General features: G+C 40.8%; 1 protein-coding gene across 1 annotated transcript in view; it reads right to left on the bottom strand.

Moving 5' to 3' along the window:
- The window catches only part of ARHGAP20 (Rho GTPase activating protein 20), a 92,806-nt gene that overhangs the window by 64,212 nt on the left and 1,532 nt on the right, over positions 1 to 27,062 (bottom strand). Inside the window, exon 2 of the mRNA XM_020805193.3 lies at positions 10,243 to 10,328. Coding sequence (XP_020660852.3) covers positions 10,243 to 10,328 — 86 coding nt within the window. The remainder of the gene's footprint in view (positions 1 to 10,242; positions 10,329 to 27,062) is intronic.

The raw sequence follows: 27,062 nt of genomic DNA, 5'->3' as shown, positions 1-27,062 counted from the left end.
CAAGGTATACTTATTTGATACAGAAAGTAATTTATTGGTATACTGGGTGCCCGGGTGGATTTGATTGAAATAAAACTGATTTAAATCACAAGTTAATTTTTTAAAAAAAAATTTAAATCATTGATTTTTATCCACCCTGACTGGAACTCTTTAGAGGAATACTATCCTGTAGTTCTCATGAGCAGTCAAGCTGCTTCTGTTATTTGTAACCCCAGTAAGGTTTTTCAGGTAAGGAGTGATATACTTTTAATATCCCCCCCCCCATTAATTTCCATGGCTAAACAATGATTTCAACCCACAACTCCTGACTCCTAATCCAACACTCTGTCCACTGTAATGCACTGACTCACAAGACTTAGGGAAAAAATATGCCTAAGAATTCAAGCATTTTAAAGCGACAGTCCTTTAATTCATCTCCGCCTTGAATATTCTGCATCAATCAAAAAGGTTCATCAGGACAAAGTACATTGGAAATTAGGCACTCTTATTTTCCACTCTACCTATATACCAAAAAAAGTAGTAGCAATGTTCCTGAAGTACGCAACTAGAAACAACAAATGGGAATGGTGCAAGCTATCCAGTGCTTCATGGAAACAACTGCATATACCCATAAAAACTGGAGTTAAACCCTTCTTTTCGGACAATTGCACACACTTAGCTTATGCAGGGAATGTTTCTTACAGAGCACAGTCTATTTGGATAGGGCAATTAAGGCCTTTTGAAAACTAACATTCAATAAATCTCCTATCATTTGTTAGTCACATAGCTCAGATGATCCGCATGTCTTCCAATTAAACTCTTGAGAACACTCTGTGCGATTCTCCAGGACACAGACTGCATCTCCATAGTAGAGCTAAGCTGATTGCTTTAGCAGATAACACACATGATTGTTGTTATCTAGAAATACTTAGTATTTGGCACAGAACTATAAAATAACATGTCAAAACCATTTACAGTGATTTAGACAAGTATGGGATTTCCGTGAAACAAGGGTCTTCAGTATTATTCAACATAGATGGAAGAAAAATCAGGGAAATGTGGTAAAAACCACATCTTTCCTTCACTGTCTACAAATCTAAACTCAGAAATTTAAACAGGATTCTAATACATTTATTTAGACTGTAAGTCTATTAAATTTCTTCCCTAAACTGTTTTAAAACAATGACTTTTAAAAGCTTTAAGAACAACCATAATTCTAAAACATTTTTCAACTACTGTATTTTATTGCCCATCATAAACCCCTTATTGATATTTTAATTTAAAAAAAATATTTATAACTTGCAAATACTGTAAAAACTTTTATTTGGAAAAAAAGATTACAGTTTGTACAAAGCGCAGTGTCTTCTCTTACAAAGGAATAGCAGCAGGGGAGAAAATGTTACAGACCTTTTATCCCTTCTACTTCCTGGGTTCCAATAAGGAACAGACTCTCTACAGTTGCTATTTACATTTTTTTTTAAAAGACAACATTGCTAATGGCATAAAAGTCACATCATTTCATATCTTGGAAATATTTTATACTGTCTCTTCTGGAACCCCCAGTTCAGGGAGTGGTTTGAGTTCCCAATGTGGCCAGTGCTGTCTGGAAGATACTGGAAGCTAATAGTTCAAAAAATGAAACTTTTCCAACCTCTGATCCTGCCACAGAGGCAATGCTGGAAGTGATTTGACAACTAATGTTTGCACTAACATGCATATGATGCAGGGAAGGAGCAGACAGACAAACAGAAAATGCCTCCAGTCTTCTAAACTATTTTTCCCCTGCTTTGACCTGTGGTGAATTGAATTCCTCCTTTTTTTACTCCTGAGCATAGAGAGAAGACATATTTGTTTGAACCTCAGAAATAGGTGCAAGCATGTCTCGTGTTTCTCCCTCAAGCAAAATTACCAATCTTCTATCACCTATCCTTTCACAATGGATTTCTAACAATAAATAGTTGCCTTCTTATTTTACCATATCCTCATATTTCAGGGGATGAATCCATTTACAGTATCACCTTTGTACATTCACCACGCTGCTAGCAGTTTGGCCAGGGTGAGTGGAGTCTACCTTTTCAGAAATGCTAACTTTATTTATTATTTTAATGTGCACAGACCTGCGCACCGAAAAAAATCCTGTTATGTATGTCACCAGAAAGGAGCCTGATGTCAGCAGCAGTGGGAGAGTCTTGGCAATTAAACCGTTCCTGTTTCAATCCCAATAAACCAAACAGCAGCAGTCTCATTGTGGATTAGGTGGGCAATCCCAGAAATGGAAGCAAGAATCTCCTCCAGCTAGTGATATTGTCTTTTTCACACTGGTTATATTATGCAATTTTCTCTTATGAAGTATGGTGCCTGCATTAGAGGGCAAGACATTTGAAAAGGACAAAGCTCTGCCTCTCTTGATCTTGGTTCCCATCATATGCCGTATTGTAGTTAACAAGCATGTTGGAGGTTCTACATTGGATTAGAATGCAAGAAATTATTCTAGCTTTGCAAACCACCTGCTCAGTTTATTAAGGGAAGCAATAATAATAATAATAATAATAATAATAATAATAATAATAATAATAATAATAATAATAATAATAATAATAATAATAATAATAATAATAATAATAATAATAATAATAATAAAAGCTATATAGTCTGGAACCAGAAATCAGTATGTGCCTCATTCAAGGATCCACAGATCCGTGAAGCAAATCTGCATTTCAAAGCTTATTATTTCCCTACATAAAATAAAAATTCCAACAGAAGGAAATATATCTGGTTTCAGGCAAATCTCAAGTAGTTCATTAAGAGCACTGATATTCCTCCCACACAATGAAGCCCCAGTGGTAAACAAGCGGATTAAAACCATGTACCATATTTACCAGCCAAATACATCAAATATTCACAGAATGAAATGCAAGGACCAAGTTTTCTCAAGTTGAACATGAGTGGGCAGATATAGCTTGAGGATGCCATATTAAAGACATGTCTAGTACAAGCCTGCTTATAACATTTCCCACATAAATCTTGGTTCGGGGGTGGGGGAATATGCTAACACAATAATCTGCTAGCAGTCTAGAAGAAACTCCAGATGCCTGCTGTTGCATCGGTAAAAGTTTAAAAAATACATGAGCAGAAAGGAAAGACATTTAGGTATAACCTTTACCCATGAGTGTCAAACCTATCATGCAGCAAAAATATTAAAAGAACATTACTAGCATTCTGTTTGTTTTAGTTTCCAATTTAGATTAGAAGTGGACATAAAGACTGAATCCATTTCAGACATACTTTAAATCAGTGGTTCTTAACCTTTTTGAAAGAAACGCCCCCTTGAGTCATTGAGGAAATTATCATCGCCCCCCCTTGTGGTGGCGGCGGCCACTGCGCCACCACCGCCACAGGCAGGGGGTGATGATAACTTCCTCAATGGCCCGAGTCTTGCTTCTTTCCGCCTTCGCCCCCCCGCCACACACTCAGAGACTAAGTGGCGGCTTCCACTTGGCTTTTGGGGCGCCCCTGGAGCCGCCTGCACCTGAGGGGGGAAATGGCCAGCGAGGGGGGGGGGAAGGATGGTGGCTCTCCTTCTCGGGGCTTGGCTTTCCCTGAGCAGTGCCGTTGGGAGAGAAGAAAAAAAGCGGGGGAGAGACACACAAGGCTGGGCTGAGGGAAGGGAAGGCGAACCGTGGCTGGCCGCCTTGCCCGCCCACTTGCGGGCTTCAGCCCCACCTCAGGATGGGGAGCCCACCGTGACGAAGCAAAGGCCAGGCATGGGATGAGAAAGGGAGGACACTTGGCCAGCCAACTCCGACCCTCGCCTCCCTTGGGTGCTTGGATCCCGGGGATCGGTGTCTCAGGGAGGGAGGTGGGTGTCCCGCCATGAGGGATGCTTCTCCATCCCCCTCAGCCTCTGGATCACCCCACACCAACGCACCCATGAAAAGGGTGTGGTCGTGCCCTTGGTGCAGGCATGGAGTGGCAACAGGTCCCTACTCTCCCCAAAGAGAGAGGCCTTGTTGAAGTCAGGCCTTTGTGGGGCTGGACGTTCAGAAGAGGCGGTGGGGTGGGAGGGTGAGGCTGGGTTCCCCTTGGTCTCTTCGTGGGAAAATCGCTATGTGATTTGCCAGATGTTGGGGATGGGAGCCTGAGCCCCCAAAAAGTACTTTTTCTGATTCCCACCCACCATCCAATACACAACTGTGCTGCGAGGAAAGGGATGGCTCACCCGCGTCGACAGCCACCAATCAGAGCTCATAGGCCGCGCGGTTCTCCCAGTCCAGCGGCCCCTCAACGCACAGGAAAGAGACACCACCGTCGCCGCCCAAGGGTCGCAGCGAGAAGGTGCCCTGACTGCCCCGGTGGCGCAGCGCCATGCCGCCAGCCTTTCCCTCTGCCCCTCATCATCCGTGTCCAAGATGGACACGCGGGCCACGTAGTCCCACGGCGGCAGCGCTCCATTGCCCCCCTACTGTTCCTTCGCCCCCACATCGCCCCTTTTGGTTCCATCACCCCCCATTATTTAAACAATAATTGTTGACAGACTATTCCTTATTCTGACAGGACATCAGTGATATGTCAAATTGCCAGTGACACTGAAAACTACTGTAAGTCCACTTTAAATAGATGTCCAGAATATGGATCACAGCAGAAGAGCAACTACTGAAGTAATCTTACATATAAGTCCAATTAGCAAAGCTTCTATCCTCCTCTCAGTATTGTGTAGGGAATAATTTACTTTCAGAGCTCCTAGGGCCTAACTGCGCACAGAATTAACAATATGTTGAAAAAAATGTTAAGGTGTACAATCAAAGGAATGACAGAATGCTAAAAATCAATCATTATTAGACAACGTATTAGTATGCTTTAATATCCAAAGCCATGTAACTAATTATTTCAAATATTTACCCAAAAAGGACTACCGTACATTGCATTGTGCCACAGATACACACACACACACACACACACACACACACACACACACACACACACACACCACAGATATATATATATATATATACTTTTCTTATAAAGTCCCCACATATCTAAGATGTGGAAAAAGAATTTTGTCATCTATATGACATGAATCAGCAGCTATAAAGGCAGTGTACTGGGTATGCATTTAGTACCAGATTAAATCTACAATATATTAGAACCTGATATCAGTGATTTGCCTATAAAAGGACGTGAAGTATAAAGAAAACTTTAAACAAAACATCTCATGATTGAACATACCAGAGGTCATGTCAGTCATTGTTCTTTTACTGCTTATAAAAGGGAACACTTCATAAGAGAGCCCTTAGTAACACTCAAATACAATTTGCTTGATTATTAACGAGGAGAAAAAAGGAGGCAGTAGTAAGCAAATCAACTGAGTCGAACTCAAAGTGTTCACTAAAAGAAGTAAACTGTGCTCCTCATGACTGTATTCCTTTTGCTTATGACTTTAATAGATATAATCCCTTTAAACGGTATGACCTACAGGACAGATCAGTGGAAATTGCTTCAGAGGATTACTGGGCAGCAATGGAACATGAACATGTTAAAATTAATATTAAAATTAATCATAGCATCAGTTCATCTGAGGACAGTCTACGCAGTAACACAGGGCTCTTAGAGAAAGACAGTGCTAATAGAAAAATGCCATTCAAACATTAGCTGACTAATCTTATCTCTTCCTAGTGAAATACAGTTTTGCAAAAGTTGTTTCTTTGCTCCAAGGAACTCTGGGAGTTTCTGAGGGAAAAGGAAAGGGAAAGGAACACAAATCAGGGTGGCCACTTGAAGTGAAGGACAGGGCTCCAGTATCTTTAAAGTTGCATGGAAGAGGAAATGTCAACAGGTACATTTTGCATAAAAGTTACCTATGTTGAAATTCCCTCTTCTACACAACTACTAAAGGTCCACCCCACCCTAAAATAAACTTTCCAGGAATTACTGGTATTTCCTAGCACTCCAGACATGTACTATGCTGCACACAGTTCATGCAGTATAATGTCCCTCTTGGCCTGTGTGAACTGACCACATCTTACAACATGCCCCACATTGTTTCACAATGTACGGAAGTTCTAAAGGAGACATGCTAGAGCCAGGGGTGGGGTTGAGCATGGTTCCCTGGTTCCCTCAAGACGGAAGCTCGAAAGGCACTGCAGAAGCCTCTGCAGTTGCTGTGTTTTTTTGTTTTTACTCCAAGCGCCACACTCGCACCCGAGAGACCTGCTGGGAGCCTGCACAAAAGCATTAAGTGGAGGCACAACCCGAAGTTGGTCTCTTTTAGTTTTTCTCTCTTGTGCTCATACACAAATACAGTGATGCCCCGTATAGCGACGTTAATCCGTTCCAGGATTAACATCGCTATCCGGATTTGTCGCTATGCGGGGGGGGAAACCCATAGGAATGCATTAAACTCTGTTTAATGCGTTCCTATTGTGGAAAAACTCACCGGTAAGCAAAGATTCCCCCATCCAGCCGTCATTTTCGCTGCCCGGTAAGCGAGGGCAGTGCGCGAAAATGCTGCGGGCGGCCATTTTCTGCACCCGGCGGCCATTTTGGAACCGCTGATCAGCTGTTTTCTAAACATCACAATGGGAAGATCGGTAAGCGAAACGCTTATCATCGCAATGCGATGTTCAGCCTATCTAAACATCGCAATGTGATCGCATTAGTGATCGCAAAAAATGCGTCACTATGCAGATTCGTCGTTAAACGTTGCACTCGTTAAGCGAGGCACCACTGTAGCTGATGCACACAAACATATTTCTATATAAGCTGTTCTTCCTTGAAGCAGAGGGAGGGGGGGAAAAAAGAGAAGCCTGGCTGTTTTAAAGAAAACCAGGTACGCATTTTCTTCCAAGCCTAACCAGGGCATCCTTCTCTGCCAGGTGGGATTTCTACTTGGGCCTTATGGGTCCAATCGAGCCCGTGGGCTGGAAGTTTCCAAGTCTTCTCCCATGCTCTGGGACCTCTGTGCTACAATTATGTATTTAAGATAAAATTTAATAAGAGGCATCTGACTAAACACCTTGAAGATACACCAGAAGCAGTAGCCTAATTTACAAGTTAATAACCTAAAAAACAGGGTATGTGTGACCATGGTGGACACAGGAGCATTCATGTCAATTCCAGCCCTAATATCCCCATCTACCCAGATGTCAATCAAGAGCATCATACAGGACAAAGGTCTAAAGAGGAGCTTTAAATGTATTCACTTTACAGGACTCCTGTGATTGCAGCCCTAAGCAGGACTGCTGCAAGTGCATTCAACTGAACATGCTCACAAGCTTCTCTTCAGACCTTTGTGATAAACACACGCAGGTATGACTAACATTGGGCAGGGTGTTGGAGGCAGGACTTCCATGATCACACTTGTCCCTACTACCAGTTCCACTTCTCCCTCTTTAGTCCAGTCGTGTCCGACTCTAGCGGGCAGTGCTCATCCCTGTCTCCAAGCCATAGAGCCAGCATTTGTCCGAAGTCAGTTTTTACGGTCACATGGCGTTACCTTCTCACCAAGGTGGTACCTATTTATCTACTCACAATTACATGCTTTTGAAGTGCTAGGTTGGCAGGAGCAAGGACAAGCAGGTCTTCTGACCTTGCAACACAGAGGCTTCTGCAGTTTAACCCGCAGTGCCACCACGTCCCACAGAACTTAGCCTTAAGGAAATCTCAGTCCCCAACAGCATGAATCTGATTTAAATCAAGTCAATTTAAATCACAATTTAAATGATGATTTAAATCACTAGTCAGTAAGACTTGGTTTAAATCATGATTTTAAATGTAAAGACCCATTCTTGCTGGTAGTTATAATATTTAGTATTTGCAACCAGATGAAGATTTCAGAATACTAACCTATCAGATTAATAAAACAGGTAAATCAGAACTGATTTTAGTTTAATAGATTAATCACTCATATTTGATTTTTTGTTGTTGTTGTTTAGTTGTTTAGGAGAACTACTTAAATTGTTTTATTAAACTATACCAATAACATTATACAGTGGTGCTTCGCCTGATGATTACCTCGTTAGACGAGGAAATTGCTTAACGATTATTTTTGCAATCGCTATTGCAATCACTAAACGATGAATGAATGGGCTTTTTTCACTTAACGTTGATCGGTTCCCTGCTTCGGGAACCAATTTTTCACTTAACGGCGATCAAAAACAGCTGATCGTCGGGTTTCAAAATGTCCATCTGCTGTGCAAAATGGCTCCCCGCTCCTTGCATTACAGGCACCAGAAAATGGCCACCCTATGGAGGATCTTCGCTGGATGCTGAGGTATTTCGCCCATTGGAACACACTGAACTAGTTTTCAATACATTTCAATGGGCTTTTTCATTTCGTTTGACGAGGATTTCACTTAACAGCGATTTGAATGGAACGAATTATCCTCGTCAAGCGAGGCACCACTGTATGGTATACATATTCTTGTATTTGCTTAAACATCAATGCTTATTAACTGGTGTTAATAAATTTTTTAAAAAGCAAACTATCTTCCAAACAATCTTCAAACCTAGCATTTAAGGTACAATAGGAACCTTCCCTATCTGCGGAATCAAAATCTGCTGATTCACTTATTCACTGCCTGAAAATACTAAATAAAGGTTTCCTTTGACAATTTTTGTCCAGTCGTGTTCGACTCTAGGGGGCAGTGCTCATCCCCGTTTCCAAGCCATAGAGCCAGCGTTTGTCCGAAGACAATCTTCCATGGTCGCATAGCCAGTGTGACTTAGACACGGAACGCTGTTACCTACGCTGTGGCTTCTTCACTGAGTCAATGCATCTCACATTTAGTCTTCTTTTCTACTGTCTACACGGGTTGGATTACAAATGGTTACTGCTGAGAACACTAGGTGAACTAATGTAGTGAAAGCCAGGACAGGAAAGATGCATTAAAGCACTGAAGTTATTGACAGCACCAATGAAATGTGGAGACTCCATAGGGATTTGACCCAGTGTCAACTGCAGGATCAATCCACCAGGTTATTTTTTTATTTACAGGGATATTTACATCATCTGCTCCCCCTCCCCTGTTGAAATTTAGCAGTCTTTGCAGTATCCTGAAGTAGAAGGGGTGAGGTTTTTTCCAGCAGGGACCCTTTTGTAATAAAAAGAACCTTGGTCTTGAATACTGTAGGCAATAAGGATTGATTAACTTTATAAAAGACCAGCCCCTGGTGATTGAAATTGCTCAAACTGGTTTAATGAGATTGACACAGCTGCCTGCATTTCTTAACTCTCTTTTGAGTTTTTGGTAACTGCACTTCAACATTTAGGTAAAGGTAAAGGTTCCCCTTGACAATTTTTGTCCAGTCATGTTTGACTCTAGGGGGCAGTGCTCATCCCCGTTTCCAAGTCATAGAGCCAGCGTTTCGTCCAAAGAGTCTTCCGTGGTCACATGGCCAGTGCAACTTAGACACGGAACGCTGTTACCTTCCCACCGAGGTGGTCCCTATTTATCTACTTGCATTTGCATGCTTTCGAACCGCTAGGTTGGCGGGAGCTGGGACAAGCGACAGGAGCTCACTCCATCCAGTGGATTCGATCTTACGACTGCTTGGTCTTCTGACCCTGCATCACAGGCTTCTGCGGTTTAGCCCACAGCGCCACCACGTCCCTTCGGGAACCAATTTTTCACTTAACGGCGATCAAAATACTAAATACTCCCCACAAAATATGTATTTATATGTATTTCCACAATGTATTTACCAGACCTGGCCACTAGAGGGATTTAGAAACCATGCAATGTATGGTATTCTCTACATCCGCGTTTTCTGGCATCTGGAGGGAGGCTCGGAACCAATCCCCTATGGATACCATGGTCCTACTATAATGTGTTCATTGTTCGTACACAGATTTTCAGAAAAACAATGGGATTAAGGTCTTTTCTTGAACTTTGTTTATTTTATAACATTTTCAGTGTGAAAAAAGTGCATGTTATCTCAGCTTGGATAACTTGGATAAATTGAATTAATTTACCAAAAATACACAATTTCCACTATTTTAGGTAATTTTCTTAGCTCTACAAGCCTCAATTTCTAAGCCACTTTTTATTCATCGTACTTGTAAGCCTCTCATAACAAGAAATTGTCTCTTTGGTTCACAAGACAGAATCAGAAACTATGTACAGTATTAGCATTAAATTTTGGGAAGCCTGATTTATGAAATTTTAATCACATCTGGTTCACAGATTCATCATCCATATGAACCAGGAAAACTTAACAACACAAGTATAGTCAGCAATGTAAAAAATAGAACAAATTCCACCTCACCTGGCACTCATTCTGGACTTGTTCAGTGCTTTGCTGAAAACTAAGGATGGTGCCGACTGACGTCTTTGAGCCAAGCTCTTCATTTTCTGATGAAAAATAGAAACAAAATTAAATGCAGAAAATCTTTACCGCAATTGTATGGAAGAAATGCATGAAAACAAACAGGAACACAGCTAGTTCTATTAATCTCAGGCTAGCTGAAATGGCCTTCCAAGGCTTCAGAAGACATGTGTCATTTTGCCGTTCTAGAAATCAACCAGGGATTCGACAGAATCATCTGCTACGGTGCCACGAAACTTCCCAAGAGCCACCAGGAAATCATTTGGATCCATCAGTCTTCTGGGGCGGACCATCTTTATCTGGTCCCCACCTCTGCAAAGGCTCTGATTTCCAGTGAGACCTAGTCCCACCAGATAGTGGTCTGTCCAAGGCAATGTAACTACACAGAGTTTCTCCGCACCAGGTCACCAACATCTACTCCAGTACAGAAGACCAGGTCTAGAATGTGCCCTGTAGCATGAGTGGAAGACCATTTGGGACAGACCCATGGTTGTCATGAAGTTTTGTCCCACTCCTGATAGAGCTGCATCAGCATGGAAGTCCCCCAACACAACAAGCTAAGGGGATTCCAACACCACCCCCATATCAAGTCAGCTCAGGAAGAGAGGCTGTTGCACCATGGGGTGGGTGGTGCACCAAGAGAATCCCTATTCTGTTCCGGGTATTTATTTTTAAAAACATTCAAAACCAGGGAACTGGGAAATGCGACATCTGGTGAGAGGGATGGAATCATGATAGATCACTGCAAATCCACTTCCTCACACACACACACACACACACACACACCTGTCTTGCCTGTTATAGCACAGAACACCGTGGTGGACTGAGCTATTTGATCAAGCTGTACGGTTTAGATATTATAAAAGCAAAAGCCGAAAAGCAAAGTGTTCTACTTATGTACCACTCCATAGCATCTAAAGTACTCTCTGGGTGGTTTACAAATTAATTATGCAGGCTACACATCCCCCCCCCCAAAGGCTGAATCAACCTTGAGCCGGCTACCTGGGATTGAACTCTGGGTCGTGAGCACAGTTTTGGCTGCAGTACAGCAATTTAACCACTGTGCCATGAAGCTCTAGTGACATCTATCAGCATTTTTCTTTATTTTGGATGAGAGGCCTAATACCTGCTGACCTACAAATACATTCACAGAAGTCAGCAGGCAGTGGGAAGGGAAATACCTGACTTTTGTAAAGCTTCCCGATTTGCAGACCTTACCTATCACAGGAATGTATGGAAGCTGTTGTGGACAAGCCTCCACATATTGGAACATAAGAAGATGATTCTTTAGATATGTGAAGACCCACAGTAAAACTGGTTCCCCTCCTCCACCCTCACATCTGTACGTGAAAAGGCTACAGCTCACCAGGATTCCTGAAAGGAGTTTACCCCAGCCCTTCCAGACACTGAACCTCTGACCTTTAGCAGACAAAACATGCGCCATTCTACCACTGGAGCTGCTGCCTTTCCCCTATATGAAATATGTATTATTTTTTTCTTTGAGAAAAGAACATGTAGCAGAAGAATCTAGGATGAAACTCATTTCTGCCTCAACTCATAGCCTTGTAATATGTATCTCAGGGATAGAGAACACGTGGCTATCCAGATATTGCTAGACCACAACTCTTATCATCCCTTACTTTTGGCTCAAGTGATTTAGGGTGACGGGAGACGCTGTCTAAGAAGATCTGGAAGGCCATATGTGCCTCATTCCTGAGCTAGCTCATGCTTCCGAGTTCACTGTGGGCTTTGCTTTTTGCGGCTCCCTGGAGCAGAAGCGATACCTTGTTAACGAAAGCAATGGGGAAACCTAGAGTTTTAGCACGCCTATTGGAAAACAGACTTCAAATCTTGTTAAGACATTTTAGCACATGGGTCAGCTCTCCTCTCTTTCTTTCCAGGTGCAAAAGTGAATTATAAAGACACAGTTCCAAGGGTTTGTGCAAGAAGGAATGAGAGAAGGCTATAAAGCATCCTACTCATTACTTCCACAGATTATCTAATATGCAAGAGTTGATTAAATTTTAAATTCTGAAACAGTGTAAACATGGCAGCAGGGTATGACTTGCCATTCAAAACAAACTTAGATGGAAAGAAGAATTATTTACTCAAGACACTTGAACTTTTAAAAGGCAAGGATGTTTCCCCCACTGAAGTTTAATTCTCACGCCACTTTGTGCTTACTGTAGCATGAATCCAAAAGATCTGGTTAATCAACCTCCTTATAACTAAGAGCATACATTTGCGCGCACACAAACAGAAGAAGTAAATTAATACTTGGCAGAGTATGCCCATCCTCCTAGACTTCAGGACCTCCCCTGCAGAATTTTAAAACTGACATGGCTCAGACAGCGCTACGCTTGTTCCAAATTGCTACTGGGGATACGTCTCTGTGCAAGCGAGCCAACATAAAACAGGCCAAGTTCCAGTGCTGAAGAAACTCCACTTGGAGACCTCATAACATGTGGGAAATCTTGACACACATTATTTGCTCTCAGATACTGTTTCACAGCTAGAACTTCCTCTCACAAGCATGGGAGTAACCACAAAACTGAGTTTACAAAGTGGCACTGAAGTAGAAATTAATTCAAAATGAATTTCTATTCACTAATGGAACTATGAAGAAACAATGAAATACAGAAACAGAAGATTATAACCCTTCAAACAGCTCTAATGTTCTCAAAACATTTTAGAGAGCATGTGAACTGCTGAATAGCTCAGTGATTTAGCGATCTGGCTACAGAGCCAGAGTTTGGGACTTCAGTTCCCCAATGCACCTCCCTGACAGGGGCTGGACTCGAGGACCCACAGAGGTCCCTTCCAGCTCTGCAGTTCTAAGACAAGGATGATTCAGCTCTTGTACGAAGTGTCCAGGTAAATGAAAATGATTTGAGACAGGTTCCTGTGTATTCCCTTCCTGATATGTGATTTGTGTCCATTAATTCTTTTGTACAGTCCTCTTTGTCCTATGTAGAGTGCAGAGGGGCATTGTTGCTACACAAACACTGGGAGCAGTTACTGCAGCAACTAGAGCATCACGTTCGTACTCTGCTTGCTGCATTTCTTGCAGCAGCTCAGAGTGCGTAAAATCAAATGGATTTAAATCATGTTTAAATTTTAAAAATGATTTTTTAAATGATTTTTTAAAATTTAAATTGATTTTTTAAAATTTAAATAATCAAAAAATCCAATTTTTAAAAATTTAAATTGAGATCTAAATCAATTTGATTAAAATCAAATTCACTCTGCAGAGGCCAATAAGAGCTGGGGCAACTTTATAAGAACTGATTAGTTCTCATAAAGGACAATATTTTTCAGTCAATGGAGAAGGAATTATGAGTAGCACAGAATCCTTATTTTTCAACAGTTGATAGAAAGGAACATCTTTCAGATTTAATGTAAATGCTAATAAGTAGTGCAATAAGCAACAGAATGAATTCCTTTTAAAAACTTACATTAAAAATTTATGACGGCAAATTATATTTTCTTATACTTTAACAAGTAACTTAACTTACTTGGAAAAAAAACAAATGCTTCAAACTCAGACCCACAAAACAAATTAAGATACAGACTAATCAAGCTCTAGGCTAGAAACCAGCATAATAAAAGGCTGAAATTATATCCAATTTTAAGAGCCCCATTCTAATGTTAGATAAGATTTAATTTATTAGTTGCCATAATAAAACATGAAGAGGTCAAAGACTTTTGTACCTGTGTCTGTAAACACCAACATACACATGTCAATAGTACCTGATTAAAGAATCCTATGCATGTCTATTCAGATGTAAGTACAGTGGTGCCTCGCTAGACAGTTACCCCGCATGACAGTTTTTTCGCTAGACATTGACTTTTTGTGATTGCTATAGCGATTCGCAAAACAGTAATTCCTATAGGGGAATTTCGCTGGACAACATTTGGTCCCTGCTTCGCAAACCAATTTTCGCTAAACAACGATTTTGACAGCTCCCTCTGCATTGGCAAAACAGGTGTTTTCGGGACCTAAGCTTCGCAAGACAGCGATTTAAACAGCTGATCGGCGGTTCGCAAAGCGGCTTTCCTATGGCCGATCTTCGCTAGACGACAATTCTTCCCCATTAAACAGGTTTCAATGCATTCCAATGGGGAAATGCTTTTTGCTAGATGATGATTTCACTAAACAGCGATTTCAGTGGAATGGATTATTATCATCTATCGAGGCACCACTGTAATTCAGTCAGAATTACGTTAAGAGTTCAGTTGTGTTTACTTTCAAGTACATAAAGAATATACCGCTTTACCCAGCTTGTGTTCTCCAAATGTGCTCCCACTATGCCAGTTTGCTTGAGGAGGAAATTTAGTCCAACATATTTGCAGAGCACCAGGTTGGGGAAGACTAGCATGCAGAAGGGTTTCCCAATTTTTAACTCTCTGGATCAACAGTTCCCAACCTTGGGTTCTCAGATGTTTTTGGATTACAACTCCCTAAATTCCTGGCCAACACAAGTAATGATGGAGGCTTCTGGGAGCGTTAGTTCAAAAACACCTAGGAACCCTAGGTTAGGAACCACTGCTCTAGATATTTTATATTGTGTCTCCCTAAGCCACAGCCAGCAGGGACTCAGAAATTTTATGTCCGAAATATCTGGATGGTCAAAGATTGAGAAACCCTGGCCATACATGCTTCAGATTGAGAAATATGCAACACAGAATGGATAAAAACCAATGTTAAAAACATTAAATAGGATTTTAATATTTAAAGAGGGTCTTTAAAGAATTATGTTAAAATGCTTTTTAAAAAAGCTCTGTGTGATGACAGTGTTAATATAAAATGTGTTACAACTCAAAGATCTCATTATGGGATAGGAATTATACATTTTAATTCTTTAAGTGACAAAGTACTAATTGTTTAAAACCATTCTGTAAACAGGGCCCATTAAATTTTTGATCAGTGCCTCCATTTTATTGGGTTCCACAGGACTCTAACTGCTGGGGCGAAACAGCTACAAAGAAGCAGCCTCTTCGCCACCAACGGTTAGCAGTTTGACTTCCCCGCTTTCCCCCCCCCGCGATCGTAACTCGAAGCTCCGGTCGCAAGTCGAAGCAAAATTTTGCATCTCTGATCATTGGCCGAGCTGGCTGGGGCTAACTGTCCTAACTGAAAACATCCAGAAGCCTGCACTAACACCTTAACAGGCCCACTATCTATTAATCTCACCAGACACTACCAAACTTAGCCACTAATATATGCTACCATATTCTAATTTCTGTCTTGCTTTCCTACGGATGGTCCCAGCACAACAGTCTCATTGCACAAGGAAATAACAGAACCTTCTTGTTCAACTGCCACTTCCTTCTTCAAAATGCCCACCACAGTAGAAAAACATTAAGTGGCCTGATGACTCAGTAATACTGAAAGCACTCAGTGATATAGACTTAACATCAGCTACAAAAAAACACAAGTACATACTGTACATTAAACTGCAAATCCGAGTAACACTTCTAAAACTGGTTTTCCGGGCCAGCTTTCAATGCAGAGAGACTGTGGTCTACACGGTGGGCAATTTAGCAACATCCCTCTAAACCCATGACAAGAGTTGTCACTAATGCCCAGTTTCAGCTTTCAACAATTGTTTAGCTGTCTGACACTCTTTGTTTTGATGCATCTTCTCTAAGAGAAGACCTTACTCGCCATTTTCTGTGGCTGCTTTATTTTTAAAGGAATATTCTTTATTTTCAAAAGTGAGTCTAGAGCAGTCGTTCTCAACTATTTTTCAATCACAGCCATAAACATAATACGAAAGAAAAAAAGGCCAAATTAGTATTACAGTATATAAATTGCATAACAGTCCTTTATAAGGTGTATGTGAATAACTGCAATTAATAATGAGCTTAAAGACCACCAGTAGTGAATAATTAGTTGGACTGTGTTACTTGGCCTGCGGTGTAGACGTTTGTATTTTTAGTGGGGGACTTTTAGTGGGTGGGGAGTGTTTGGGGAATTTTATGTGTGTGCATGTGTCTGGTCTCTGGGTGTCTGTGAATTTGGTTGCATAGGTATACTTACAATGACAATTTATTATTATTATTATTATTATTATTATTATTATTATTACTACTACTACTACTACTACTACTACTACTACTACTACTACTACTACTACTACTACTACTACTACTACTGTTCTAGTCTGTGGCCCCCTTCAAATGTGAGAATGGCTGTTCTAGAGTATCACAGTCCCTCGAGCAATAATTACTGCACAAACATGTTTGACACCCACAATTTCAGAATGACAAGCAAGGGTGGGGAGAACCATGTACTACTTTACACCATAAGTGGAAGAAGCTAACCAAATAGGTGGATCTATTAATATACACATTTGCTGTTAATAATTTTTAAGCTACTCCTTATTACACTAATTTCCAGATTCCTGAAATCCTATCCAATATTACACACAGACACAAACACGGGGGAGGGGGGAGAGAAAAAGAGTTTAGTGATCTATATTTCATTTCTCTTTTTTGCAGAAGAATATTTTGAAGTGGTACCCTATGCCTCAAAAAACCTCCTATTCTTGCAGGTTTACGTGAAAGACACAAGGACTTACTTCTAAATGTGCAGCCCTAAATAAATGTTTTTTTTTCACATACCACATGCTCATTCTTCTCCACATGCACATACACACATAGGAAGAATAGAAAAATTCCTCTAACCTTCTAAATTAGCCATCAAAAATGGCTTGATATCCATTGTTCCCGGACTATGCTCCAGCTGAATGGCAAACACATGACATGGTACAACTGTTTTGAGCACTACTGATAACAAACAATTTAGAATACAAAGGACTGGCACATGACAGCTGCAGCATGTAATGTAGTCATCTGACAGTACACATTAAATGTTTCAATAGCAACAGTCTTTTATTGCAAGCAGTCCTCAACACCTTGAATGATTTCATGTGGAAAGTGATTTATTAGCAGGAACAGGTTGTCATTTGGAGAGCTATGTTCTCAAAAAGGTACGTTTTTCTCAAAAGGCTTGTCAATCTTTAACTAATTCAAGGCAGGCAGAAATTCAACATATGCAGCTTTGAGTAGACCATTTTGTTTAGAGTACAAAATTTCTTTTCAGTTACTGAATCTCTGTGTGTCACACAGCTACTAAACCCACAAAAATGCCACCAGAATTGTGAAACCATTATAGAAGTGGCAACTTTAGCAAACAACCTGAAAGGAAGTGTTTTTTTCTCTCTCGCCTTTTTTGGCACATGTAATGCAGCATACAACGGAGTTCTTGGGTTATTGAAGTTCATAAGCACCTACTGCTCAAGCATAATGGCCTTGTAGGCCCCTTCCAACTTCACTTTTCTATGTTTCATATGTGTTAAATGCTAAATGGTTTGTGATTCAGCTAATATTTTCCTGAAAAAACTAAAATTATTTCATTAAGTAAACCTTAAACCCCCTCTTTAATGCACAAGACATGATAATAAGAAAATCTTCCTTTCTATCCTGCTTAATGACACACATCACTTCAGATTGCATCAAATATAAGATCTAGCATCAAATATAAGACCCAGCCATTAATGGGGCTGAGGGCAGAAGCTGAGATAGTACAAACACGTTTAAAATCTCCAGATATAGCTATACAGATCTGATGGTGCTTATCTTCATGGCTTTCAGGAGGATCAGTGCCAGGATAGAGAACACGAGGGCCCTTCCAGATGTTTATTTATTTATTTATTTATTTAATTTATACCCCGCCTATCTGGCCCACCGGACCACTCTAGGTGGCTTCCAAATATAAAATCAAATAATAAAACATAGACAAATACATAATAATCAAACAAGAACAGCAGTAAAGATAAAAAGGAAACGTAAGAAAAAAATCAAGAGTTGGCTGGCGTTCCGCCAAATGTTGTTGGACTGCAACTGCCATCACCCCAAGCCAGTAGAGCTGATGGGAGTTCCAGTACAACATACAAAGAGTCGCACATCCATAGTCTTTCATAAGGAATAACCCACTGTTAGGCCTGAAAATTATTAGTTACAGGGACCTTGTTGGTATAGGTCTTATGAGCCATTAAGGCCTGTGCAGAGCATCATATGCAGTCTTATAACCTCTATGCGGTACAAAACATGTTCTCTTCCCTTTCACCTGACCATTGCACTAATGGCCAGAAATAAGCCTGAGGTTATGATACGTATCTCAGTGTAAATCAACACTGGAAACCACATGATAATCCCCAAAAACCATTTTAAAAGGCCTTCTTGGAAGTGCAGAACAAACTAAAAAGTTGCCTATATTGCCAAATGAGTAAAGGCATCCCTTGTTAAACTACAATACAGTGGTGCCTCGCTTAACGGTGATAATCCATTCCAGGAAAATCGCCGTTAAGCGAAAACATCGTAAAGCGAAAATAAAAAGCCAACTGAAACGCACTGAAAACTTTTCAATGCGTTCCAATGGGCTTAAAACTCACCATCCAGCAAAGATCCTCCATACGGCAGCCATTTTCACTGCCTGTATAGCGAGGAATCTGTCCCTAAACACAGCGGGGAGCCATTTTTGTTACCCGGTGGCCATTTTGAAACCACCAATCAGCTGTTTAAAAATAATCGTTTTGCAAAGAATCGGTTCCTGAAGCAGGGAACTGATCATCGCAAAGCAAAATTCCCCCGTTTAGACCATCGTTTTGTGATTGCAATTGCGATCGCAAAAAGATCGTCAAAAAGCAGATTCGTCGTAATGCGGGGCAATCGTAAAGCGAGGCACCACTATAATAATGTAATGTTATACCTTCATTACTGAGGAAAGGAGTTAATAGTTATCCCCCCCCCCCAAAAAAAAATGAAGAGAGCTATGCGGTCCTTACATAATACATTGCAAGAGGACATGACACCTTTATTAATTATTTCCAAGTCTTCATGAGAACCACTGTTTGTTATAAAGTCACTCAGTGAGCCATTTGGATCTGAGGAAGAATCTACCAAGAGGCTGCCCAATCCTCTTAACATTAACTGAAATCACACCCGGTCCTGTCCATATTGTATTATTTGTACTAGCTCACCTGCCACCATTTTCTTACAACCAGAAGCTTTCAAGGTAACTACAGGATGTTCTAACTGCACTCAATCCTGCTATCAGGGAAATGCAGATGGAAGCTCCTGACGTACATTTGAATTTTCAGTTCCCCACACATGCAACTTGTCTTTAAGATGTGGTTAAGAAACATATGTCCTACTTGCTGGACTGCAACTTTTGGTGAAATTATTAGGTTATATAAGAGCTAAACATTTGCAACATACCATGCGCGTGCACACACACACACACATACACACACACACAAAAGCACCCACTCTCTCTTCCCTTTTGCAAAATCTTCCCTGTTTGGGGGTCAAAGGCAATCACCCACAAGACTATTTTCAAATCTGTGCAAATATATCTGCAATTGTAGTATTTTGATCTTTTCTGTCATCAATAAACAGCTGCCTAAGGCTGATGTGGGGCTGCAACCCAAAACATCTCATCCAATGCATCTACATTTGGGAAGACCACGTTACATTACTGAGTTCTAGTGTGATACAATTATTTGAGTATTGGACAAGGATTCAAGAAACCTGATTTCAATTTCCAAGTCATTTATGAAATTCACTGGGTAGGTGGAGCCAATCATTCTGTCTTTCAGTGTGAAAAGGAAAAACAAATAAACACCTAGGGGACTATTTTATACTTATATGCTTTTACTAATGTTGTCCCTAATAAGCAGCTCCAATAATTCAGATACTTACTGCCTGCTATGTGGATTAATACAGGATATATTACTGTACAGTGGTGCCTTGCTTGACGACATTAATTCGTTCCAGCGAAATCGCTGTAGAGCTAAAATGTCATAAAGGAAATAAAAAAGCCCATTGAAATGCATTGAAAACCGTTCAATGCGTTCCAATGGGCTGAAAACTCACCATCCAGCGAAGATCCTCCATAGAGGCAGCCATTTTCCATGCCTGTGCAGCAAGTAATCCATCCCTAAGCACAGCGGGGGGCCATTTTCTTCAGCTGGGGGCCATTTTGAAACCCGACGATCAGCTGTTTTTGATCCTTGGAAAGCGAAAATCGGTTCCCGAAGCAGGGAACCGATCATCGCAAAGTGGAAAAACCCCATTCAAACCATCGCAAAAGCGATCACAAAAGCCTCACCGTCAAGCGGATTCGTCGTTAAACGGGGTAATCGTAAAGCGGGGCATGACTGTACTATAATATACATATTATTCCCAGTGTAGTCTAAATATGACAGACTAGAACCAAGGAGACCCGGGTTTGAATGCCCACCTGGTCATGGAAACTCCTGGTGGGCTGGTAGTGGAAGTAATAAAACCCCTCCTTCAATATCTTACTTCTCTTGGAAATAACAACAATAAAAAAAACAAAGGCTCTGATTTCAGAGCAAGGGAAATGAGAACTAACTCGTCTTCTCTCACTGAGAAGTCACACTGAGGCAATCAGTTCTCTCCATTACAAGTGGCCATAGAAGCAGATGAGGAAAACACCTTCCACTTGCAATTCTATTCTAATTGCCCATAAGTGACACAGGTCAAAGGAACTGCCTTAAGATACCTTTCCTTCCTCCCAATCACTTCCATCTCCTTATCTCACCAGCAAGAGAGTTCCTGAAACTGAAATAAATAAATAAATAAATAGGACGGGGGGGGGGCTGTTTAAAAAAAAAGAAGTGAAAGCTTAGGGAAGCAGAGGCTTTGAAGAGAGATGAGTGCTAGTGCTTGTGTGTGTGTGTGTGTGTGTGCTCTCCACTGTTGTTCCATTTCCCCCCCCCACTCTCATACACATACACAGACCACTTCGCACTCTCTTTCACTGTCCCCTCTCTCTCCCAGTTCTTCTCTTTCCTCCCATCTGAGACTTCTCCTTCTGCTCTTTCTCCCCTCTACCTCTACAGACAAGCCCCATCTGACATCAGCATAGAAAACAGTCCTTTCAAATTCTTTTGACAAGAAAAAAGTGGGGGGAAAAAGCCAAATTGCAAGCAAAAAGAGCTATATTTGATTCAGCCTTTGCATCCATCAGGCCAGGAAAAATTACTTTGAATTCAGCCATTTTCTAAATAGATCAAATCCCAAGGTATTTGATGGCGTAGTCAGGATCAGAAACAAGAAACCAAAAGGAACAGAATACAAAAAAAAATATTGTGGCATCTTGAAAAATGTTATATTTCAATTTGAGCTTTGGTAGATACATGAAAAAGTGGTGTGTTCTCAAATGTTCTCATTGACATATACAGTAGTAATTAAACTGTAAGATACCATAGGGTTTTTTTTCCCTTTAATTTTTCTCTGGCTATGTCTGCAGGGAACAACACAGCTACCTCTCTGAACATTTTACCTATGCTGAAAGTCCTGTTGTGTTCCAAGTTCTGACCTGACAGGATGCAACACAGTACACACATTTTCAGCAATTCTCCTGAGAACATTTAACAGTGCAATCTTATGCATGCCCCCTCGGAACTAAATGCTATTGTGTTCAATAGGACTTTCCTCCCAGGCGCATATCTGCAAGACTGGATGTTAACTGGCATGCAAACAATGCAGAATGTTGTGACCCTATGAAAATCAAACAATATAATATGGCACAAAGCTTTTGTGGATTAGAATCTACTTCATCAAACCCATCAGAAGAAGCTGATTTGTCCACAAATGCTTAAAATACAATAGCCTTCAAGGTGGAACATCACTATTACACTTTGGCAACAGCAAGCTCGCACAGCTATTTCCCATGTTATAAAGGAATATTATAATTTCTTGTTGACATCAGAGGTTTGATTTAATACAGGCATATGCAAAATTGCAGATATTCAAAATCCTTGACTCTTATAGGCCAGTACACTGGGGGAAAATTTATCAATATAACAGTCTTACACTGTATTTCAGGGCCAATGTCCAAGAGGGGGGGCTACATATAAGGAATCCCCCTTTCCCTTTCTCTCCATCCCTCCCATCTGAACAGGGCTGGAAATATTTATGAAGTGCACTATAATAACACTGGCAGGCATTAAAATCCCAATAAGCAGTCTGGCAGCATGCTGCAGTAATTCTCTAAGGAGAATATGCTTGTGGGGATTTAATGACATTTTAATGCAAACCCTGCAAATAGGAGATTTCCTTCACAGATTGGTTCCCTTTAGTCTTCGCACTATTTATTCTGGAATAGACTTTGGCAGGGCCAGAGTTTTAAAAACTGAAGCACGGAGGGAGGTGGGAGTGGAGAAGGAGTGCACACTGAAACATATTTTGGGCCCCCAACCTATCTCTGACTCATAAATCACACTCTTTCTTCTGCCAGGTTTCACACACAGAGGCAAGCCCACACATACAAAGAATATTCTGACGTGCAGAATTCATTTTAAAACAAAATTGCACAGCCGCTAAGACACAGGGCCAGCCCGTCAAATTTTGTTACCTGAGGCAGAACCGAAAATGACATCCCACCCACCCAAGTCATGCACAGCACCTAAAGCTAAGTAAGTTATTCTTGTATATGAGGCATAAAAGCCCATAAGTGTTTACAATGTCCTACTAGATCACTATGTCACACAACAGAAATTTCCAGAGGGATATTCAAGTTAGTCACTGTTCCATCACAGAAGAACCAAGCAGTTTAACGGTGGAGTTAGTCAATACCTAGACACTCTGCATACAGTACTTTAAAATATATATATATTATGCCTTGTACTTCTGTCATCTTTATTGCAAGAAGCTCGAGCAAATAAACTAGTTTGCTTCATTACTTAAGGTTACTTCAATGCTGCCTCAACACATTTTGTTGTCTAAAATGAAACCCAGAAGTTACTGTATTTTATACACAGAAAAATATAGACTATACTTTTGTCTAAAATCTTTAGACTAAAAATTGAGGGTCATCTTAGACACGGAAGTAAGTTGAGGAGGGAACAAAAACAAGTGGAGGAGAAAGCAGGGATCAAAGCTATCCTGCAGCACCTTGATCCCTTTCTTCCCCACCCTTGCTAAACCCCACTAAGATTTCTTAATTTTTGATTAGAAAAGGGGAGGCGTCTTATACATGGAGACGTCTTATACATGAAAAAATACAGTATTTTCCCTAGTAGTTCCAACGGATTGTGGGTCTTGCTCCATGACTGAGATGCCAAAGCCTGCTTCTATCTGTTCACATCCTTACACAGAGAGCTGGCAATTTCATTTCATTCTTAAACTGGGATGATAAAAGTTTTGCTAATAGGCTCCCTCTTGCACCTTCAGGCTAAACACGGATTCAAACCAACATACTTTTTATCCTTAAATCTGACACGCTAGCTGAGCTTCTCCTCACAACCTAATGCCCATCACTTCTAGCCCAGGTGGATTTAATTAAAATCAAATTAATGTAAATCATGCTTTATATTTTAAAAAATCTGATTTTTGTTAGTTTAAATCAAAATATTGATTTATTTTAATTTAATTTGTGATTTAAATCAATCTGATTTTAAAAAACCATTGGTTTTTATCCACCCTGCTTCCAGACAACAAAATTGAGATGCTGGATGTTGTAGTCCAGCACATTTTGATGACACCAAGTAGGGAAACACTGTCCTCCAGGCTTTCCAAATCTATTTTGTGACTCATCACAAGACAAAGCCCAGGAAAAAACAGGGGCTGACAGCAAACATATACTAATAGTAAAGGAACACAGCAGCCAGGAACAGATGCTCTGCCCTGTAATCTGCTGCCAGTACCAGATCCAAACTCACAAATCGTTTCACATAAAGACCTTGTCCTGACCCTTCCCTAAACATAATTTTTCAGTAATCGAATTAAGAGGGGAAAGTTTTTAGTTGTTCTGGTTAGGCAACTGATGGTCAGAAATCTTTAGCAATCTACTGCAAATCACCCGCAGCTCTATCAGTAGATAGATACTGATTTACTGTACTTCCCACTCCCACTAGAGTCAGACCATACTGTATGCAGTTCTCATCTGCAGTTTCAATGGCCCATCAATCAAAGATCTAGCAGTTCAGAAATAAAAAGAGAACCCATGTGAGTTCTTAAAGGTTACTCTATCACCTTCAATTAATAAGTCAGGAACAGAACAGTCTGCACAATTTAGAAAATGCCAACTGGCCTCTGACATAACAGTATGCAAACCTTGAACCATATGTTCAGGCCACAAAACAGACTTCACAGATACTTTACTAGTAATCAATGTATGCATGAGTTAGCTGGAAAGCATGCTGGCAGGTAGAGCACTGGAAGTATTTTTTCCAACTAATATTCATCCTAAAATGTGTTTTGAATGCCAGAGCTACGGATGAAAAAGCAGTAAAGAGTATACACAAGCATGAGCAAATTACTCTCACTTCATTATAGAGTGCGACCACAACCATATGCACTTGGGAATGCAATTTTTCAGGAAGGGCTTCAACCCTTTAAAATACAATAAAACCCAAAAACCCTCATCCAATGTGCCAAAGTGAAAAAAATGTTGGCCTTCCAGATGTTTTGTACTACAATCCCCATAATCCCTTACTATTTGACATAAAAGCCAGGCAGACATTTCCGAGAGCTGAAGTCCAAAAGGCTGATAGTTTTCCACACACACCTGCTATTAAGAACAGGAGACTCATTCTCTGAGTGTAGATGCCGATACAGTACAGCTGAAAGAGCTACGTAAGAAATGCATTCACAACTGACAGGCTCTGTAAACTTGGGGAAACCCGAGGTTTTGCAGAAGTGCAAAAAAATAAATCTTTAGGGTGAAGATACGAAGCCACAAAACAGTGTAATAAATAATGAGTATATACACTAGCCACGGAAGGGGGCCAAGAAAAAAAATCCTGAAGAGAGGGAGAATGGAATTTTGAACTAGCGTGCGCTACACTTCCAACATTTTGCTGCAGTTCACCCTTGAAATAGCTAAAAAGAATGTTTGTGTTCTGTATGTCTCAGACTGCTGCAGTAATGGACAGGAGCAACCTCTTGAGGAAGGCTGTTGTCTTAGAGCCCTGCTTCTGAGTAGAATTCATCTGTCTGTTATTGGAAAATGAAAATTTAGACCATATAAACCAAACTCTGATTCAGCAACACCGCTGTCTTCAGAAGTCCATGCATCATGCATTTTATTAATACCCTAAGTTTTTAAAAACATCTTTATTTTCCACAAACACGAAATAAAATTCTATCCTACTGCAAACTTCGTTAAAGAGAGAATTCATTAAAGCAAATGAAAGTCTAGAATGGATCTAGAACATGCCTTCTTGGAGACAGGAAGGAAACTGACCCACAAGCTTCTTCCTCTCCATGAGCTAATGGCCAGCTACAACTAAACAAGTACCATATGATGAGATCACATTCAGGTTCACATACAATATTTCCCACATCATTGTTGCTTCTCTATGGGAAAAGACAAGACTCATGTAACTTTGCTATACAAAACCATCTAGGTAAGCTGCAAGCAGTACACGTTTGTGTAGCTCATTTTATGTGCATTAAGCCCTATGTGTCAATCTACAGCAGCCTTTTCTATTTATTGATTTGATTTGATTTATACCCCGCCCATCTGGTCTAGAAGACCACTCTTCCTATCCACCTGCTATCCAGGTGTTGGGCTGCAACTTCCTATAAACTCAGCAAGCATGCGCACAATAGCTGGGGATGATGGGTTTTGTATTCTTTTGCATCTAGGTAGGACTACTGCATGGTTGTCCTGTAACATAAAACAAGATCAGAGATGTCTTAACCAAAAGTGCAAATCATCCACCAATTCACAGGGTTACCTTAACACCAACAAAATCTTTCATCTCTCCATCTATAGCTCCAGTTTAATTGCAGATACCAATGGCTTAAATATTTAGCCCAAACATTTTTAGACTCCCATACTCTATGACCTCCCCAACTTTTTACCACCTAGCCTGAGGAAGAGGCTGGGAGAACTAAACGACTTGCATAGTTGTATGAATTAATAGTTGATCTGGATAAAAGCAATGGCCATTGATGGATTTAAAAGGCTTTCAATTTGAATTCCCTACCCTATTCATCTCTCGTTTTTGTAATTCAGAATTAACTGTAGGCCTACATGACATGATTGTTTGTTGTATACTGTATATTTCCAAGAATTTATTTGTAGCACTTGTATACAAAAGGGTATAAAAGCACAAACATAACGTCTTTATGCAGATATCTCCCCTGAGTGTTCGGAAAAGGGCTTCCTTCCCATGTAAGAGAATATGCAGGACTGCAGTCTTGAGGTGGGGAACACCCCTGTATTCAGCATAAGATTATAAATGAGTCTTTTCAAGTAGAGATGAGATTCACCAGCAAACCAGGTTTGTTCTCCTGCCCCCCACTTCAGAAATACCCCACAATACACACCAACCACCAGGCCAATATATTTTTGCAGAGGAGCTAAAAAAGCATCTCAGTCACACACTTAAGTCCAAGGGCATAGAAGCCAAAGGCAGACAAAGTTTATTCCCTACCGAGGCCAGAAGGGAGAAAAATCCCTCAGACAAAAAAAAATCCCCACGTTAAACGTCATGACCCCGGATTCCCTCACTGACCCGCGACTGCCCTTTCCTGGCGCGCAAATCTGCCGCCCTGAACTAGCTTGCTCCTTTTGCCCAAAGGCAGGGCCGGCCCTTCAAGAGGAGCCTCCGGCTCCCGAGGCGGCAGGAGTTCTTCAACATGCCATCCCGGCCCAAGGGCACCAGCAGGTCCTCGAGTTGAAGCCATCTTTTCCCCACATAGCTCACGAATCC

This window comes from Pogona vitticeps, chromosome 3 (genome assembly GCF_051106095.1).
Source record: "Pogona vitticeps strain Pit_001003342236 chromosome 3, PviZW2.1, whole genome shotgun sequence".
Classification (NCBI taxonomy): domain Eukaryota; kingdom Metazoa; phylum Chordata; class Lepidosauria; order Squamata; family Agamidae; genus Pogona; species Pogona vitticeps.
The sequence above is the reverse complement of the archived record's forward strand: the minus strand, read 5'-3'. Positions and strand labels throughout refer to the sequence as shown.